Source organism: Propithecus coquereli, unplaced genomic scaffold (assembly GCF_000956105.1).
Source record: "Propithecus coquereli isolate 6110/MARCELLA unplaced genomic scaffold, Pcoq_1.0 Scaffold15, whole genome shotgun sequence".
In the NCBI taxonomy this organism is placed as follows: domain Eukaryota; kingdom Metazoa; phylum Chordata; class Mammalia; order Primates; family Indriidae; genus Propithecus; species Propithecus coquereli.
In genome coordinates this window covers 4,443,099-4,462,459 of record NW_012139413.1, presented here as the reverse complement: position 1 = coordinate 4,462,459, position 19,361 = coordinate 4,443,099, and the positions used below count along the sequence as shown (strand labels likewise).

Here is a 19,361-nt window from a genome sequence, read left to right as displayed (position 1 = left end):
TCTTTTCACTTTTCTATGTTGCATTCTAAGTAATTACACATTCACTGATTTTCTCTTCAGCTGTGTCTACTCTGTTTAACTCACCCAGTTTTTCTCTTTTTTTTCTTTTTTGCAGGTTCTGATTCTTTGGTTGAAGTTTTTCTAATATCAGTTTTTCTATTTTTAATTTCTGAAAGTTCTTTTTTGCTCTATTTTAAAAAAATTCTTATCAATTTTGATTGTCCTTGGCTCCCTTATCATATCTTAAATACACTTAGCTCTTACATGTATTAAAAATACTTATTTTATATTTCGTATCTTATAATTCCAATATATGCAGTCTTCATGGGTCTGATTTCATAGATTTTGAGGGTTGATTTTCATGCACAGTGATTTGTTTTCCTGTATATTTAGTGATTTTAAAAAAATTGTCAGCTCATATTTCTGGAAGTTTATCTCAGGGAATTTTTTTGTGCCTGGATTTAAAATGCATTTTTCCAGAGAGCATTTGCATTTGCTTCTGCCTGGCACTAACAATCCAAGCATACTTTAAACTACATTTTTAGTTTGGAGATTTTTCATGCTATTTGGGAAGAGCTGATTCAAGCTCGAAACAAATATGAGCATGGCTTGTCATTTCTGCCTGCAAAAAATTCTTTTACTTTTCTACTAGTTTAATCACACAATAAAAATTATTTATAACATGATATTTTAGCCATTTTCTAAGATGGCTACATGTGGAGGAGTTTTTCTGTAGAATTTTATCTGTCATGTAGTCTTTCTGTATTCTTTGTTTTACTGATTTGTCTACTCAGGCTTCAGTATCATGTAAATCCAATGACTGAAGTTTATGACATATGAAATATATATCATATATTACCTTATATTCAAATAGCTGGAAAGGCACACTTCCTCTCATTGATCTAAATCGTCTTGGCTCTTTTCAGACATTTATTGTTTTTATATGTTTTAGAAATAGCTGTCAAAATAAAAAAATAACTGGGGTAATGACTAACATTGTGTTAATATATATTCTCTGTATGTTAACAGTTCAGGAAGAATTAAGATATTTACAACAGTTACTCTTTCCATTGGCACATTTCTGGTTAATATTTTTCTTAAGTTTTTCTTTTGTTTTGTTTTCTAATTGAGAGAAATCTTTTCCCCCTGTTACAGTGTCTAACCAGTTATTTCGGGATTACTATTTACTTTGAAGCACGTTATTCTTATAACTCTTTTGTAAGAACAGCTTAACAGGGTTTAAGGAGTTCATTGTTATCACATGGAAGGCTGCTAAAGACAAGGAAAACAAAATAAGTACCTCAATTAATAGTTTATTTTCAAAATATCCAATAGCACAAGAATCAGTTCTGCTCTGCAGCCTGGGCAGCCTTTGAGGAGGAAATGCCGATTTCTTCCCCTCCGCTTAATGTTTGGAAAAGAAATGAAATTATAATACCATGGTTTTTGAGACAAGCAAAAAAATCTTGTTGACATGGATTTCTTTGAGGAATTCAGTGCCTCTCTTCAGGCTCTAACCATCGTTTGCTTTATTAAAGCATAATTTCTACAAAAACTAATTGCTGGCATAAAGGACACACACCATTATCACTTTCTAGGGTCACATTCCAAATTAACAACAAAAGTCCACTTCATCCCTTATCCCAGCCCCTACGTACCATAGTTTCATCCCCAGGAATTACTGCTAAATGCTGAGAGGCATGCCACTTTTCTGATCTGACTTCTGTTTACAATCTTTCAAAGCTCAAAAGCTATTAATATTTTTTCCTGTTGTCATCAAGACACGCCACCCTTGTATGTCTTGTACATATGGTTGGTTGTCAAGTCACAGCAAATATTCGTTGACTTTTAACCGGAAGGCATTTTGGATGGCAGTCAGGAGACCTGGAGTTAACTCTAAAACCCATGATAAAATAGATTATACCCAAATATGTGAACAAGAAGTAAGCACTATGTGTTTTTCTCTTAGAAAGGTATTTTTCTGAGGACGTAGTTTATTTTGCCTCCCTGACTTCCCTCAACACTGATTTCCCTCAATAGGTATTTAGAAAACAGGGCTCATTTTCACGGCTTGGGTTCTCTGGGAAAAAAAAAGAAAAGAAAAGAACAGAGGCCTCAGGGCTCATAGACAAAACACACATAGAAATAACTTTTTCGCTGGAGGATCATAATTGCAATATAAGAGAGGAGATCCCAAAGCAACCTGAGCCACTGCCTTGCCCTGATTGGAAACAAGATTCAGGTGACTGGTGAAAGATGACTCCCGCATCTCTCGCATCTGGGAGCAGCCCCGGGATAAGCGCAGGGACGGCGGTGGTCAACGAGTCTGTGTAGCTAGGAGTGGAAAACCGAGAGCCACTTGAACCGCGGCCGCTGGCGGGCGCTCGCAGGAAACCTGACTGCCCTCGGTTTCCTGGGTTACTGGCCTCCGCGCCCTCTTGCGGGAGGTGGCACTCTGACGCTCCCAGCGCGTGACGCAGCACGCCGTGGTATAAGTACGCGCCGCGCCAGCGCTGCGTCCTCTCTGGACGTGTGGCCTGCTTTCAAGATGGCGCCTGTGAGTGAGCGTGGTCTTAGTGGGAGGGTTTGGGACAGAGTAAATGATTTTTGCGTCTGGCGAGTGGGGACGTCTCAGTCGAGATAAAGGGAGGGGAGAAATGGACACCGGGTCAGGAACACAACCAAGATGTTAGGTTTTTGAATTGTTTTTCTCGAGTCCTGGCCGCTGCCATGCGGCCTGATGGAGTTGGAGCTGGGTTCGGAATTGGATGGGTGAATTTAGGATGGGTGGTCGTGGCACTCAGGAAGAGAAAGGCACGACTGTGGACGGGGCCGGTGGTACTGCATTTGAACCCTTTCTTTATTCTCTCGCGCCTGAGAACGCTGTTGCCGCTCTGTTTGCACCAGGAAGAGGGAGAGGTGGGTAATCCGACCGGTCCGACGGCCTTGCCAGGCCGGAGGGAGCTCCGAGGCGCGCGCCTCCCGCGATGCCGCGGTCGGAGAAGTTTCTGAGAACTTTACGACTAAGTTGGGGAAGAAGTCATGACTCTACGGCGATGTAAAAAGAGCGTGTCTCAAATATTTTATTTAAGTCATTAATTATTAAGGAACCAGTAAGATGTTAAAATGCTCTAAAGAGCATTTGAAAAGTTAGGTACATGCCCGCAACTTATAAAGAAATGTTAGAGTAAAATCGCTGGGTTAGAAAAACTATGTTAAAGCCCAATGAGGCCATAAACCCTTTGGGGTTATCCGTTCCATCGTACAGGAATTATTTGCATCTCCCAAGTTAACTTATGCCCAACCCAAGAATAAGTCAGGCCCAGCACCCACTACTCTCTTGTCAGTTACAAGTTTTGGATAAGTTTTTTTTGTTTTGGCACAAGTTAACCCGGCTACCTGAGAAAGCAGACTCTATCAATACTTGATATCCATTTGGATGGATCTAATTTGGAGAAGACATTCTCTGAGAAATACTGATTTGTCTGTTTTCCTTATATTGAATATCCATTGTTGCTAGCTGCAACAATTTCGCTTATGTAGCCATATTATATGATCTTGGTGTAAAATATTTGGATATGGAAAATCTAAATGTAAAAAGAAACCTTTACCAAAGGTCCTCCCCACCTTTCCTTATCTTTCTATCGATGTAAATATATATATAACAGCATAAGAATTGAATTCTTGTTATCTTTAATAAGTGGGTGGAATTGTAGCTCTGGCAGTAACTGAGCTTGGGCTAGAACGTGTAGTACTAACCTGTTCCCATCTGCAGTGGGGATGGTGGTAAAGCAGTGTTTGGCCCATAGTAAACCATACACAGTAATTTAAAATTGAACATTAATGGTCTGGAAAATAATGAAAGCCCATAACTTTCTTTTCTTGACAACTTGAACAAAATTGGCCCAGGTTAGAGGTTTAAATCAACCCCGGTTGGGTCTTTTTTTAAGATTATTCACTGTTTTCTCTCTCTCTAACTTCGCAGTACATTGTGTTAAGACTTTGTATGTAAACTGAATTAATTGTCTTATAACATTATCATAATTTTAACTTTATATAGCAGAAAGACAAGAAACCCAAGAGATCAACCTGGAAGTTTAATTTGGATCTTACTCATCCAGTAGAAGATGGAATTTTTGATTCTGGAAATTTTGTAAGTATCATTCTACTCAGCTTATTATAATTGTAGAATTCTTGATAATGATTTAAGTATATAATAAGTTGATATTAACCTAAGGTGTATTCCTAGGGTACCTTCCCTAGTGAATATCTAGGGTTTTCTTCCCTAGTTTTGCATTTCTTCTGTTTTAAAATAGGAGCAGTTTCTACGTGAGAAGGTTAAAGTCAATGGAAAAACTGGAAATCTTGGGAATGTTGTTCACATTGAACGCTTCAAAAATAAAATCACAGTTGTTTCTGAGAAACAGTTCTCTAAAAGGTTGGTACTTGTTTTGCAAATTTTTATGAAGTTATATTAGTTGAGGAATATTTTATAGAATATGTAATCCTAACATTTATTCTGTTCATATGTAAGAATAAATTTGAACTTATTAAAGGCCCACATGAATAGGAAGTACACTAACTGGGAGCCAATTGCTTATTGACTATTCATAAGTAATTTATTGCTAGGATATAGCAAGTCAGGTCCAGGGTTCCCATCCAGTAAATTATAGGCCCTGTAAATCCAAGTTGTATATAAACTTTAATGTTGAGTGCTTTTGTATTTGAATATGTTGCACTGTTGCAGGACTGGGGAGCCCAACAGTGAACCAAACCAGGCCAATTAGCCACTATCAAGGAGCTTCTCTAATGGAGAAGGGAGAAAGTGAAATGCAGTATTTTGTGTTTTTTTTGAGACAGAGTCTCACTGTGTTGCCCGGGCTAGAGTGCCGTGGCGTCAGCCCAGCTCACAGCAACCTCAAACTTCTGGGCTCAAGCAATCCTTCTGCCTCAGCCTCCCAAGTAGCTGGGACTACAGGCATGCGCCACCATGCCCGGCTAATTTTTTCTATGTATTTTTAGTTGTCCGTTTAATTTCTTTCTATTTTTAGTAGAGACAGGGTCTTGCTCTTGCTCAGGCTGGTTTCGAACTCCTGAGCTCAAACAATCCGCCCACCTCGGCCTCCCAGAGAGCTAGGATTACAGGCGTGAGCCACTGCGCCCAGCTTGAAATGCAGTATTAAGCAGTGATAAGTGCTGTGTGAGGGCATAAAAAGGGTTTCGATGTTTTTAGATAAATTTATCAGGAAATGCCTAACCTAAATGAAATGCAGGAATAGTAAGGAGGCCAGTGTGTTTTGGGAGGAATGCATGATATTGGAGGGGTAGCTAGGGAGCAGATCTTGAAAGCCATAGGAAGAAGGGCTTTGAGTTTTATGTGCAATGGGAAGCCATTGATCATTATGGTTGACAAAGACTGGGGTGGTGAGCTTGATGGAAACTGAAGATGAAGACTTAAGAGCTTATGGCTTGGACTAAGGAGTCAGAGAGATAGCAATGTAGTAGCTGTCCTCAAAGATCTTATAGACAATCAGATAATTACTATAAAGTGCAATTCTGTAATGTTGTATTGGATGTAGAGATAGAGAGGGCACAAGCATTTTATAAGAGCTAAGGCTCTTCTTACAAGGCTCTTTGTAAAACCTTGAACTTGTAAGTGAACTTAATTCTCTTGACAGGTTGCCTCTTGTTGATCCAGGGTGGGATTGAGGTTAGGGAAGTTGATAGTGGTGAAGAGGGTGTTAACATGTGCATAATGTATTTGAAGAGTGAAATTGTATATTGGTTGATTGAAAAATCGTTTGGCTGTGCCAGTAAGGCTGAAGAGGAAGCTACCATTGCTCTGCTACATAAAATCTCCCAGTGTAAAGAATAGTACTTTATTTTAGGGAGATGGGAGAATAAGGGTTTCATAAGGCATAAACTGATTCTAATTGAGTTTGAGAGCCTACTTGTTCTTACTTGTATCCATAGCATCCCTGCACAATGCTTAGTATAAGTGAAAGGATGACATATTTTGGAGGGAACTGGGACACAAGAAAAAAGACGGTGTACATCTTCCATGTAATAAGCCTCTGCATAGTAGGGACTGGATTGCTTGATGACATTTAACTTTTTATTTTAAAGGTACTTGAAATACCTTACCAAGAAGTACCTTAAGAAGAACAATCTTCGTGATTGGCTTCGAGTGGTTGCCTCTGATAAGGAGACTTACGAACTTCGTTACTTCCAGATTAGTCAAGATGAAGATGGATCAGAGTCTGAGGACTAGGTGAAGCCATTCCTTATAGGGCTTTGCTTACTAATAAAACAAATGAAGCAGACCCGAGAAAGAAACATCTAAAAATGGGCTTTTAGTTTATCAATGAATAAAAAATATTGCACTCTGAAACTTTTGTCTAATTCTTTTCATGTATGCTATTTACATGATTTTGATTTTCCTTTAATAATTTCTGTAAACTGTTTAAATACCTTATATAGCTGGTAGAATTTTCCACCAGGATTTCCAAAATTTATTGCTTTTAAAATGTCCTCAAGTAAAAGTGTTATATAGGAAATTGTATTGAAGCACAATTTCATATATAGCAGTAGGAAATTCTGTTTTCTTCAGTCTTAGATATTTTTGTATAATTTGGAAATACAAACTTGAGTGCCTTAGAATAATTATTACATATAAATTTTCAGTATTTATTGCATCACTCTTGCCTTCTGCTTCAGAGGGTGCTATTTCCTAATTAGCAAAGGCTTTGTATGGGTGAGCATCATTCCTGATCCAAACCAATATTTAATGGCCTGTTAGAAATCTCCCATGATGCCTTGTAGACACTAGAAACGCAACCTTCAAATCTGAACTCTGATCCACTAAATCTACTTCTGTGTGCCTTGTCTTTAAAATTACTTTACTTAGTTGGAATCTTGGACCATCCTTGTCTCCTCTCACCCTCCTATTCCTTATCATTCTAAAAATATTGGTTGACTATTAAAACTTCCTAGTGATAGACCTTTTCCCTAAATACAGTGGCCTCACATTTAAGTGGATGGTTTAGCAGAATCCAGATTGTAGGAGATGAGAGAACAAAAGGGAATGATGTGCCTTTTTTTTTAAGTCAGTCTCTGTCTCCCAGGCTGGAGTGCAGTGGCCTCATCACAGCTCATTTGTAACCTCAAACTCTTGGCCTCGAACAATCCTGCCTCCCCTGAGTGGCAGGATTACAGGTGTGAGCCACCATGCCCTCCTGATGCACATTTTTAGACTTTGAGCCTAAAGGTGGTGGTGCCAGTACCTCAGGGACTTAGCTGGGCCCTGATGTCAGTAGAAATACGTTGCCAAGTATGTCTTGAAGTTCTGACCTAATTTACATATTGACACAATTAGTACTGCAAGTGTTCAAAATAATGGCTTCATCAAGTGTTTTATTTTCCTAAGTAAGTGCTCCCCAATCTTAAAACATTGCCCCGGTGCAGCCATTCCTTGGTTCTTTCTCGGATGACTCATAGTTTCCAAACTTAGCTCTTTGCCCTATTCTTTCAATTTTTCATAAATAGCATTTTTTCATAATTAGTACCAGGCACCTACTGTCCCTTCTCTGCCAAGCACTGGGGATATGACGGTGGATAAAAACACCCAATCTGCTCTTCTGCATTAGTGTAAGTACAGTGAGGGAAACTGACCAAGTGATGACATGGTCAGTTTTAGTGCTACAAGAAGAGGTTTATAAAAGGTATTTGGCAGGGAAGGTCAATCCCTTTTCTCTCTCATCTGTAATCTGGCTTAGTTGGTTTTAGTATTATATTGATCCTATGGTGTAAAAATATTTGGAATATTCTAATCCATTATAGTTATTAATATGCAAATTATCCCATCTTTGGCCAACAGGAGCCTCTTCAGGTTGGCTTCTATATCCTTTTGACCTTACCTTATTTTGGTTTTATTGCTTCCTTGATTTCTGGTATGATAAGATGTTCCAGGCTCTTCCAAATTGCCTGCCTCAGATCTGGAATCATCCATTTCTATAAGGAGGTCTGGACCATTTTCTGGGAGCTGGAGATGATTGTTGTTACTGGGCTGGTCATCGTTTCTAGGCCTTTTCAGTGGACAATGTGAGGAAGTACATTTTTTCTTTTTAAGAGAAAATACTTAAGTTTATGCTGATGCTTCCAATTCAAAATCAGGATGAAAGAGTTTTTACTTCATCAGTCGTATGGCCATACCTCTTTTTTCCCATGGTGAAAGTTCTGATTCTCAGTGATACCAAGCCAAGTGCCCATTTGCTTTATCTCACAATACACACATAATAATAAAGCAATACCAACATTACTACCTATAATATAATGACTTTGCAGCTTAAGATTGTTTTGCAGTTCTTTTTGTCCTTATGGTATATATCCCACTAGAAATGAACAAAGCCCTGTGTTTTAAAGTCACTAGAAATGATTAATCTCTGTGTGGTTATGGCACAACCTTGATACACAGACTCATTTGTTTCATTTTGCTTTTGATTGTAAAAGTTTGCATAAACCCTATTTGTGTTTTATAATTCTGTAAAATATTTACAAGATTCCAAAGTTCAATCTACAAAACAAAGTCTGTTTAGAGAAGTCTATCTTCTGTATCAGTCCCCTCATTTCTGTTTCATTCCTCCCCATGCAGGCAGCCATTTAAAAAGAAAAGTATGTGTTATCCATCCACTTAAAAAATGTATGTATCATTAGTTAAATAGCTTATTTTACTCACTTTTCTCCACATTCTTTTTTTCCACTTAATATTATCCTTAATATTATCCACTCTCTTGTGGATGTACCATAGTTTATTCAACCAGTTCCCTACTGATGGGCGTTTGAATTGTTTCCAGACTTGGGATACTATAAATAGTGCTACAATTAAAAGACTTGTGCACATGCCTTTTCATATTTTTGCCATTGTCTCTTCAGAGCAGAGTTCTAAAAGTGAGACATGGGTCAACAGATAAATGAACGTGTTATTTCTAGATACTGTCGAATTTCCCTCCGTGGGGTTTGTGTCATTTTGCCCTCCCAGTCGCCTTTCCGCCAGCAGTCTATGAAAATGACCATTTCCCCACAGACTCACCAACAGAGCCTCTTGTCCAATTTGAGTTTTTTAATCTATTTTATAGGTACGACATGGTTTTTAGGGTAGTTTTACTTCACATTTCATTTATGAGTGAGGTGGAATGTTAATAAGTTAAGGATCATTTGCATTTCCTTCTCTCTGTGCTGTTTATATTTCTAATATATATCTGTGAGATTCTTGGTTTTTTTATTTTTTATTTTTAGAAGCACCCTCTATATTAAGGCTATTAACTCCTTGTCTGTGATATAAGTTATGCATTTTTTTTTCAGTTTGCCATTTGTCTTTTTTCCCTACTTACGGTATTTTTGTTTTATTTGGGCTTTGGTGGTTTTTTGTTTTTTTTTTTGCTATAGAAGAATTATTTTATGTAATTGAATTTATTGATCTTTTCCACATTGCTTAAGGAATTTGAACCATGGTTAGAAAAGTTTTCCCCGTTTCTAGGTTATAGAAGAATTCATGTTTTCTTCTAGTGCTTATATATTTTCATTTTTAAAAATATAGGTCTTTGTTCTATTTGGAATGTATCCTGGTTTACAATTTGAGATCCTGGTTTCCAATTTTAGCTTTATCTCCTGTGACTACCCACTTATACCCTTACCCCTGATGAAAAAGTGCTCAGGGAGAGTTAATTATCATTGGTTATCCCATGTCTTGTCTGGAAACCCCTGTGTATGGTCATGCTGCAGTGGCTGGAGTCTAGGTGTATAGCTTCAATGTACTACTCTTTTACAAGCTGGATGATTTAAATACCAGAAGGGCCGCTTTTAAACAATGTGTTGTGTTTATAAAGGGCTTTCACTTCTCTTTTGATCCTGCAGCAGCCACGTATGGCAGAATATGATCTTGTTTTGCAGTTGAGGAAACTGAGTCTCAGATTTACTGGCTTGCTGAAGGTCACGCCATGGCACCCATCTCTCACTCCTCACTCGGTGCTCCTTGCATACACAAGGCAGGCTGTGGTGCAGCGCAGGAGCGCTCATCTGGGGGTCACGCATCCAGCCTCTCTGCTGCCTACTAGCTACCTGACTTTGGACACATTTCTTTACCCTCTGAGCCTCATCTGTATCTAAAGAAGTGGTTGAAAATAGGTCATTGTTTCTCAAACTTTAGTAACTCCTGCCTCCTTTTGTTAAAACAAACCTTGTGTATCGCTGTCCCCAGTTCTGATTGCCGCCGCCAGGGTATGACTGATGCATAAATAAATATCCCTATCAACCAAGGTATTTTGGGACTTTCTATTCTAAAACAAAACAAAGTTAAGTTTCTTTTTGTAATTTTCCCACTTTAAACTTACAATGTTGAATACTTTTTTTTAAGATACACATGTTCCTTTTGAATAACATACTTGCCCCACAAGGCTTTTTCCTGCCCTAAAATTCTATGATTTAGTGAGCCAGACTGAGAATCAGAAGTTTTGATCTGCTGTCTTAATTATATCAGAATGGTTATGAATTCTCGTAGGATGGTGTGAATTATGGATCTCATACATGTCACAAATGCATGTTCATTGATTTCTGCCCTGCCTGGCCCATAGGAACTGATGGGTGAGCCAGGTGTGCTCTCTGCACTCAAGAAGCTCCCAGTTCTAATGCGGGGAGCAAACGTGGGCACAAACAACTTTAGCTAAGTGTAGCTTGTGCTGTGACAGAGATATCACAAAATGCTTTGGAAGAACCTGTACCATGACGAGTGGGAAAAGGAATCCAAGAAAGCCTTCTAGAGGAGGTGGCTGACCCTGACCTAAGGAGGAGTGGAAATTAATGAGCCAAAGAAGAAGGGGAGGGGATAGCGTCTACTACTCTTTGAGGACTTTCTGTTTTGGAATCTTTATATGCTACATCTCTTTTAATTTTCACAGCTACCCTTCAAATTAGCTATTAGTCCCCTTTTACAAATCAGAAAACCAGGGGTTTAAAGTGCTAGCAGTCTGTCTAGGGTCACACAGCTTGTAAGTTTAAAATGGGAATATAAGTCCAGGCCTGTCCGACTTCAATGCTCATGCTGTATAAATGCCTTAGTGTAAAAATGTTTCTAAATTTCTCTCTGCCAGGCACTCTTTCCTCATAGTGATGCTCGTTCAGCTGGCTCCTTAGGAGAACCAAGCCTAAGAAACTTTCAGCCTTTTAGGAGAACCAAGCTTTTTTTCTTTTTTTCCCTGACTGAGGCTCATAAACGGGCTTAACAGAGGTTTGTCTGACACACGATTTTGTTGTAATGAAGTCAGGTATAGGAGATGCCTACTGCCTTCAAGAAGCATCATGGAAGATTCCTTATTTCATCACTCTTGTACTTTTCACTTGGGCATGACAAAGGCTTTTCCAGTAGGACTTTTTCTTTTTTGTTTCAGGCCCCAAAGACTGAGCACAAAACTAAAAGCACCAAATATTCCTACATTGTAAATCTATACAGAGCTTACAAAGGAGGTGCTCAGCTTCCAGTTTTGTAAGTCTTAGTTCATTACCTACTTCCAGGACATGAGAAATTGAAGACTTTCAGGTGTTTGACTCATCCTTGAGAAATTAAGGCAAGGGCAGTGGCTGGAGCAGTTTACTTATAGCAGAGCAATGAGAGGCACATTTCCACAGGTGCAAGGATGCCCGAGTGTTTCCCTTGGAAACATGGGGAGGAACCAGGCCTGAGTCAAGTGCTTGTCTACCTAAAGGACTGCTTGGGAGAGAGATGGGACCCCAAACAGAGGGAGTTTGTGCAGAATGGACCACCATGTGCTCAGGGGCTAAAAGTAGTAAGTGAAAAGCCTTAGGAAAGGCACTGCCTATGTCACAAATATTGCGGCGAAAGACTCTCAGTGATAAATCTTTGAGAAATTCAGAAATAATATTTCAAGAGAAAGGATAAGCCTTGAACTTTCTTCAAGCCCAGAGACTTACATCACCAAACTGTCAAAAGTCAGACCTTTATCTCTGCCAGGCACCCTCCATTTCCAGGCCCCCCCTAGAGGATCCAGAGGTTGCCCATTGAAGGTAGAGGAGGGACTCATCTTGGAATTCCCTGGTACACAAACTAGTAGTATCACAGTCTTTTTGTTTAAGCTGCACCGTAAGTGTTCTGACGCTTAGACAGAATTTTTGGTTTACTTGTTTTCCTCCATCACTAGAGTATAAATACCTCAAGGCTAAAAAGCAGGTCATATTTATCTCTGTGTGCATTTCTGGGTAAACAAACCCATACAACTACAAAAGAGTCCCAAGTCAGATAATAACATTATCTTTCATTCATAAATGTAGACAGGCAACCAAGGTTCACCCCAAATGAACAAAACCAACAGCATCAAAGAAAATGATCAGGGATGAACAAATTTTAAAACAAGTGACCCAAATACAGACACGCAAGTAACAGAAGAAAGTTTCCCTTGGCTCAAGAAAGCCCAGGTCCTCATATTGCAAGGGCTGACAGTGGGCCAGGCAGGATGAAGGGGAAAGCACATAACTAGACACTTCCTTAGGAAAAATCAGTACTCCAGAGGGTCAAGAGAAAATACCAGAAGCTTTCAGAAGGAAGAGAAAACAAAATAAAGTTTACTTACAAAGAAATAATCTTGAATTGGACCTACTAAGGGGATGCACTAAACTTGGCAGCAGGATTATCTAGATCTCATCAGCTGTGAGAGTCCTTTCCTGTGCTTAGGCTTCATGTCCTCTATAAATTAAGAGATTGGACCAGCCAATTTCTGTTTCTGTTTGTTTGTTTGTTCTTTCTCCCCAGCTCTGACCTGCTGTGAGTTCTTGTTGCTGAACCCCAAAGCTGACCCCAAAGCTGGAACTTTCCTGATGAACCCAATCAGGCCACTCTGTGACTGTAACACACACAGCTCAGTGTTTTACTACCTTATGCTTTAAATGAGCATGAGGATTTACTGCCTGGACACATGCTGATTTATCAACCCAATCTTATTTCTTAAGGACAAGAATAGTGGTTTCAAGTATAGTATGCTGTAAATAGAAAACACAATACATGTCTGCCTGATTAATCAATCAGCAAACTTTTAGATGTATCTACAGTGTGTCTCTCACACCATGCAAAATCACAGATTCTGAGAAGACCATACAGATCACTCCAGTGTTTATCAGAGTGCATAAAACAAAACTCCAGTTCCATGTGGACATAATAGGTACAACAACAACAACAACAACAACATCAACAAAACACGTGGGAAATATACATTGAGCAAAATTATTAATAAACAACATTTTCTCACTTTGGGATTTTTCAGGTTTTTATTTGCCAATCTCCACGCATAGGTTTCCCAAAATACACAGCATTTCCCAAAGGTACCGGATCACAGAATGCTTTTATTTACCAACTCAAGAAAATATATTGGGTCTCTAGATCTAACTATTGGTTTACAAAAAACACAGTGGGCAAAGAACATGTTGGATGATACCAGGAGGTTTCAGTCAGCCCTATCCAGAATGTAAACAGTTCTACAAGATAAATGACCAGTTTCTCTAACAACAAAAAAATAGCATTAATGGTACCAGTTAAATCACCGTTTATAATATGTGGGCTTTTTGGAAAATGATTTCAACAAACCAAGTGCAAATAGACATTTTCGAGATAAGCAAATAAAATTGAGTGTGAACTAGGCATTAGAACATTTAAGCATAAAATATTTAAAAATTTAATTATTGTTAATTTTATTCAGTATGATTATGTTATTATGGTTGTTTTTAATCTGTTAAGATATACATACTGAAGTATTACAGGTAAAATGATAAAATGTCTTGAGGTTTTTTTTCTTTTCTTTTTTTGAGACAGAGTCTTGCTCTGTTGCCTGGGCTAGAGTGGCATCATCATAGCTCACTGTAACCTAAAACTCCTGGGCGCAAGCCATCCTCCTGCCTCAGCCACCCAAAGTGCTTAGATTACAGGCATGATCCACTGTGCCCAGCCTGAGATTTTCTTATAAGTATATACTGGTAATGCTTTTTTCCTTGCTATGAGTGCTCTTTTTGCGGGTATGTTAACTTTGTGGGAAAAACAAACAACCATTGTCCTTTACACTTATGATTGTGCACTTTCTGTAAGTAAGTTCTACTTCAAACATTTTACAAAATATTTAATTTATTGGACTTTTACTTATAGATTATGTATATATATGGTTTAAAAATCAGTTTGCACAGTAAAAGTGTATACAGTGGAAAGTATGTCTTCCTTTCCTGAGCCTGTTGATCCATTTCTTCTCTCAGAGGCAACAGCTATTATCAGCATTCATCTGGAGGTATTTTTATTTTATTTTATGCACATGCAAGTATGTTTATGCAGATATGTCTTGGAGATAATTCTATGTCAGTATATATAGATTTTCCAGTTTTTCGTAGTTACACATTATTTCACTATGTGCCCTACCATACTTTGATTAGTCACTTAGTGCTGGACATTTAGCCTGTTTGCAGTTTTTGTGACTCAACCTAGTGCTTCACTGACTGTCCTTGCTCATAGGTCTTTATATTCATGGATTTTTAAATGTTAATAGATGTTGCCAAATTGTCCTCCAAGCTGATTGTACTAATTTACTTCCATTTCCACACAGTAATATATATCAGAGTACTCAGGTTTATAGTATATTGATGCATAAATAGTAATTCCCTCAAGAGGGAGACATTTTCAAAATAAATTCAGAATAAATTGACCTTTGATTATAACTATTCTTACTCAACTACCGAAGACAAGGAAGACATGGCTTATTTGTTTGTAAATTAGTACAGAGGAATGTCGACTGAAGTACTTCTAGAATTAAAGGTTTTCCCTTCTAAATGGTGTGATTAAAGCTATGGTGATTAAAGCTATTGTAATCAAAGCTGTGCTGTTGGTGGAGTGACTATAAAGGATTAGCCCAATACTGTGCACGAGACAGTACTAGGTGCTTTAAATGTATTATCTTATTTTCTACTGATACATGTTTTAGATGAAGTAATTGAGATTCAGAGCAATTAAGTAGCATAGCTGGAATATGAACCATGTGGCTATCAGTTTGATTCCACAACTTCTGTTTGTTCCACTACTTCAAGGCATTAAGATACGTGCACAAGGAAATAGAGGAACAGACATGGCATGAATGGAAGGGAATGGGGAACAGTGAGGGAAAAGGATGGATAATTAGGGTGGAGTGAGTGTAAGGAAGAAATCGAAACAAAGGTGTGTGTTTTGGGGCAGGGGGATAAACTGGTGAAGGCTCAAAGTAACATGTGAAATGTATTAGTTGAAAGTTACTGATGGCTAGGAAATAAGCAAAAAACCCTAGGAAATTAGCAAAAAAATTAGTGGAGAGACTGTAATGGTAACTTAGGCAGGAGGAATTGAGGACTTGGTCTTGAGAGAAAGCAGTGGATGAATGCAAGAGACCTTGACTTCATTTATTTAGTTTTGCACATATTTATAGAGCGCTTACCGTGACTCAGACATGATGCTCAGGGCTGGGACTACAGCAATGAACAAGATGGACCCGTGCTCTGCCCTCACAGAGCTTACGAAAAGCACCAGCAGGGTTTGGTGATGGAATGGAGAGAGGGGTGAAAGAGAAATAAAGATACAATGGACTACAATTTGGACCTAGAGGTCAGATTCTCAGAACTGAGGACAATTCTTATTTCTGATTTGATGTCATTGAGCTTGAGTTTTGAAATAGATCTTTTCCTGCTGTGTCTTCTGAGATGAAAGTTTTACATAAAGAGTAAGAATGCTGTAATGCAAAGGAAAGAATTGTGATTTCTTATGTCAGAGTCTCTAATATTCTAGGTTAGAGAATCTCTTCCCTTCAGTGGGGCTTGGTTTCCTCAACTATAAAATATGTGGGCTGTCCTAAAATTCACTGGGGCCCAACCCTGGCTGCACGTTAGAGTCTTCTGGGGGAGCTTTCACACAGTACCCAGTCCAGGCCTTACCTGGACCAATTAAATAAGAATATCTGATGGCAGGCTCAGGTAGGTGTATTTGTTAACTTTCCTAGATGAGTCTATTGAGGTTGGTACAGAAGTAATCACAGTTTTAGCATTGTTGACATTTCCAGTTTGATATTGGAATACATTCTTAAATAAATGTGGTTATGTTATACATCATTTTAATGTGCATTTCTTGCTTTATTTTTTTTTGCTAATGACTTATTACTTGCTGTTTATTTTATATTTATTTTAGACTATGGAATGACATTAGACCAAAAGCAAATTCCAGCGATTTTCTTATTCAAGTTCAAAATGGGTCGTAAAGCAGCAGAGACAACTCGCAACATCAACAACACATGTTGGTTCAAGAAGTTTTACAAAGGAAACGAGAGCCTTGAAGATGAGGAGCACAGCGGCCAGCCATCAGAAGTTGACAACGACCAACCGAGAGCAATCATCGAATCTGATCCTCTTACAACTACATGAGAAATTGCTGAAGAACTCAATGTCGACTATTGTACAGTTGTTGGGCATTTGAATCAACTTGGAAAGGTGAAAAAGCTTGATAAGTGGGTGCCTTATGAGCTGACCAAAAATCAAAATTGTTGTTTTGAAGTGTTGTCTTCTCTTCTTGTACACAACAATGATGAACCATTTCTCAATCTGATTGTGCCATGCAACAAAAAGTGGATTTTATACAATAACCGGCAATGACCAGCTCAGTGGTTGGACCGAGAAGAAGCTCCAAAGCACTTCCCAAAGCCAAACTTGCACCAAGAAAAGGTCATGATCACTGTTTGGTGATCTACTGCCAGTCTGATCCACTATACCTTTCTGAATCCTGGTGACACCATTACATCTGAGAAGTATGCTCAGCAAATCGGTGAGATGCACTGAAAACTGCAATGCTTCAGGTGGGCATTGGCCAACAGAAAGGACCCAATTCTTCTCCACGACAACGCCTGACTTTTCTTCAAAAGTTGAACGAATTGGGCTACAAAGTTTTGCCTCATCTGTCATATTCATCTGACCTCTTGCCAACTGACTACCACTTCTTCAAGCATCTCGACAAGTTTTTGCAGGGAAAACATTTCCACAACCAGCAGGATGCAGAAAATGCTTTCCAAGAGTTCGTGGAATCCTGAAGCACAGATTTTTACACTACAGGAATAAACAGACTTATTTCTCGTTGGCAAAAATGTGTTGATTGTAATGGTTCCTATTTTGATTAATAAAGATGTGTTTCAGCCTAGTTGTAATGATTTAAAATTCACGGTTGGAAACCACAATTACTTTTGCACCAACCTGATAATAGGGTAGAAAAGCCAAGTTAGATAACCTCTAGTGCCCTTTCTACATCTGAAGAAACATGATTCTCCAAGGCAGAAAATTAAACACTCTTAAGGTACGTTTTGTAGATGAATAGGGTGGAAATGAGTGTAGGGTGCTGGTGGTTATATGCAATAAAAATATATTTACATTTCATAGTCCAATCCAAGAAAAAGAGCAGCTCTTGCAAAACTGTGACTAAGTACCTCTGGATCCTATCTAGCTTCAAAAAAGGAGAAGCACAGAAACACATCCAGTATTTGTGTACGTGTGTATAGAACACATGCGTATACAATGTTACTAACACCATGGAAATACTGGGTTAATTCTTAGCTCCATGAAGGGCTGTAATTGGATATTTCTTCCATTAGATGGAGCTATTTCTTTGTTAAGGAGAATTTTATCAATCTATAAAAGGGATATTTTACAAATGAAGTTTAAAGTGAAACAGGAAAGAACCATTTATCAAAATGCATGATATAAACCGTTTTTAGTATAGCCATGTTATTTCTAATTTTTGAAATATTTTGAGTTGTTAATCTGGTTGCTTTGCACAGGCTTTATATTTCATATACTCTGTGGACATAAGCAAACATAATAAAAGTATTCTCAGTGTTTCCTTTCAAAAGAGCCCAAATCAAACTCTACTCCTGGAAGAGTACCTGTTAATAGTATCAATATTTCAATTAGGATATTTCCAGATATGCATTCACAATTCTTCATTTGCAATTCGAAAATTTAAAAAATCATATTTAGCAAATAAAAAACAGGACATTCAGTTAAACTTGAATTACAAATAAACACTGAATATTTTTTATAAATGTGTTCCATGCAATGTTTGGGACATATACTAAAAAATTATTTGTCGCCACCGTCCCCACCACTACAAAAAACCCACCACTAACAACGAAGAAACCCAAAACAATAAAAATTATTTGTTGTTTATCTGAAATTGAAATTTAACAGGGCTTTCTCTATTTTATCTTGCAATCCTATCTAAAAGTCAAAAATTTTTGTAACTATTTGATGGCAAAATGCAACCTAAATTGAGGTAAAGTTATTTACAGTCTTTATGTCAATTAGTGTAAATATTTATATGTATTACTGCAGAAATATTAATGTTTTTGATTATGGGTACTGCCCCATATAATACTTGGGGTTATATAATATATGATGTTTGCACCATATTATCTTTTTAAAGTCAGTAAATCGGTAAAGTATTAAATTCCAAAATATATTTGTCTTTGAGACTTTGGAAAGGAGATTATGGGACTGTAATAAGTTTTTAATTTAATAAGCAAGAAAAATAAGTGTGCAAAAAGTTATTCCTGAGAGTGCTGTCAGAAATTTTTAAAATTCCAAAATTAGTTCATTATAAGTAATGTGATTAAAAATAATCATCTAATTTCTTTTTTAAAAAGAGTCTCTTGATTTTCTGCCATCTTCAAAGATGTCAGGAAAAGAATGAGGGCGACAAGTCACCTGCAGTTCCAACTGAAAGAACTGGGGGAGAAATTCTTGTCCTCCTCCCCAAAGCAAAATCGCCCCAGACCCTGAAAGATAGGTGGCTGTGGCCGGCAGGTTTCCCTTTCCTTCAAGCAAAACCAACCCTAGGGAAGGAGATTGCCTAACTTTCTTGGCATTGTATTCCAGAATGCTGTTATTTTGCTACTTGGGAAATACTTCCTAATTTGTCCTAAATTTGTCTGCTTTCAGTAGATCTTTAATGGAATCAATGTTAATGACCACTAAAAGAACTGCTCACCAACATCCTCACACATATGCCTTTACTTCATTAAATACCTATAGATTTTCTCCCCAGATTTCAATTTCCAGCTTAAATAATCCCTAGTCCCTTCAGAATTTTTCCATTGTAACCATTTCCCAAAGCTTGTTATTATTATTCTAAAACAACCAGCCTTAATCTTATATACATAAGTGTATTATTAAAGGCTTACTTAATATATACAAGGATTACCTTTCTGGAGGAATGTTCTTTTTTATATACATCCTAGAATGATGCTCCAGAACAGTCTCAG

General features: G+C 38.0%; 1 protein-coding gene across 1 annotated transcript; it reads left to right on the top strand.

Annotated features, from left to right (window-relative positions):
• Positions 1 to 2,506: 2,506 nt before the first annotated feature.
• Positions 2,507 to 6,387, top strand: RPL22L1 (ribosomal protein L22-like 1). Its single transcript, XM_012640181.1, has 4 exons — positions 2,507 to 2,557; positions 4,061 to 4,153; positions 4,317 to 4,438; positions 6,127 to 6,387. Exons 1-4 carry the CDS (start codon positions 2,549 to 2,551, stop codon positions 6,269 to 6,271), a joined length of 369 nt encoding a protein of 122 aa, XP_012495635.1. The 5' UTR covers positions 2,507 to 2,548; the 3' UTR covers positions 6,272 to 6,387.
• The last annotated feature ends 12,974 nt before the right edge of the window (positions 6,388 to 19,361 follow it).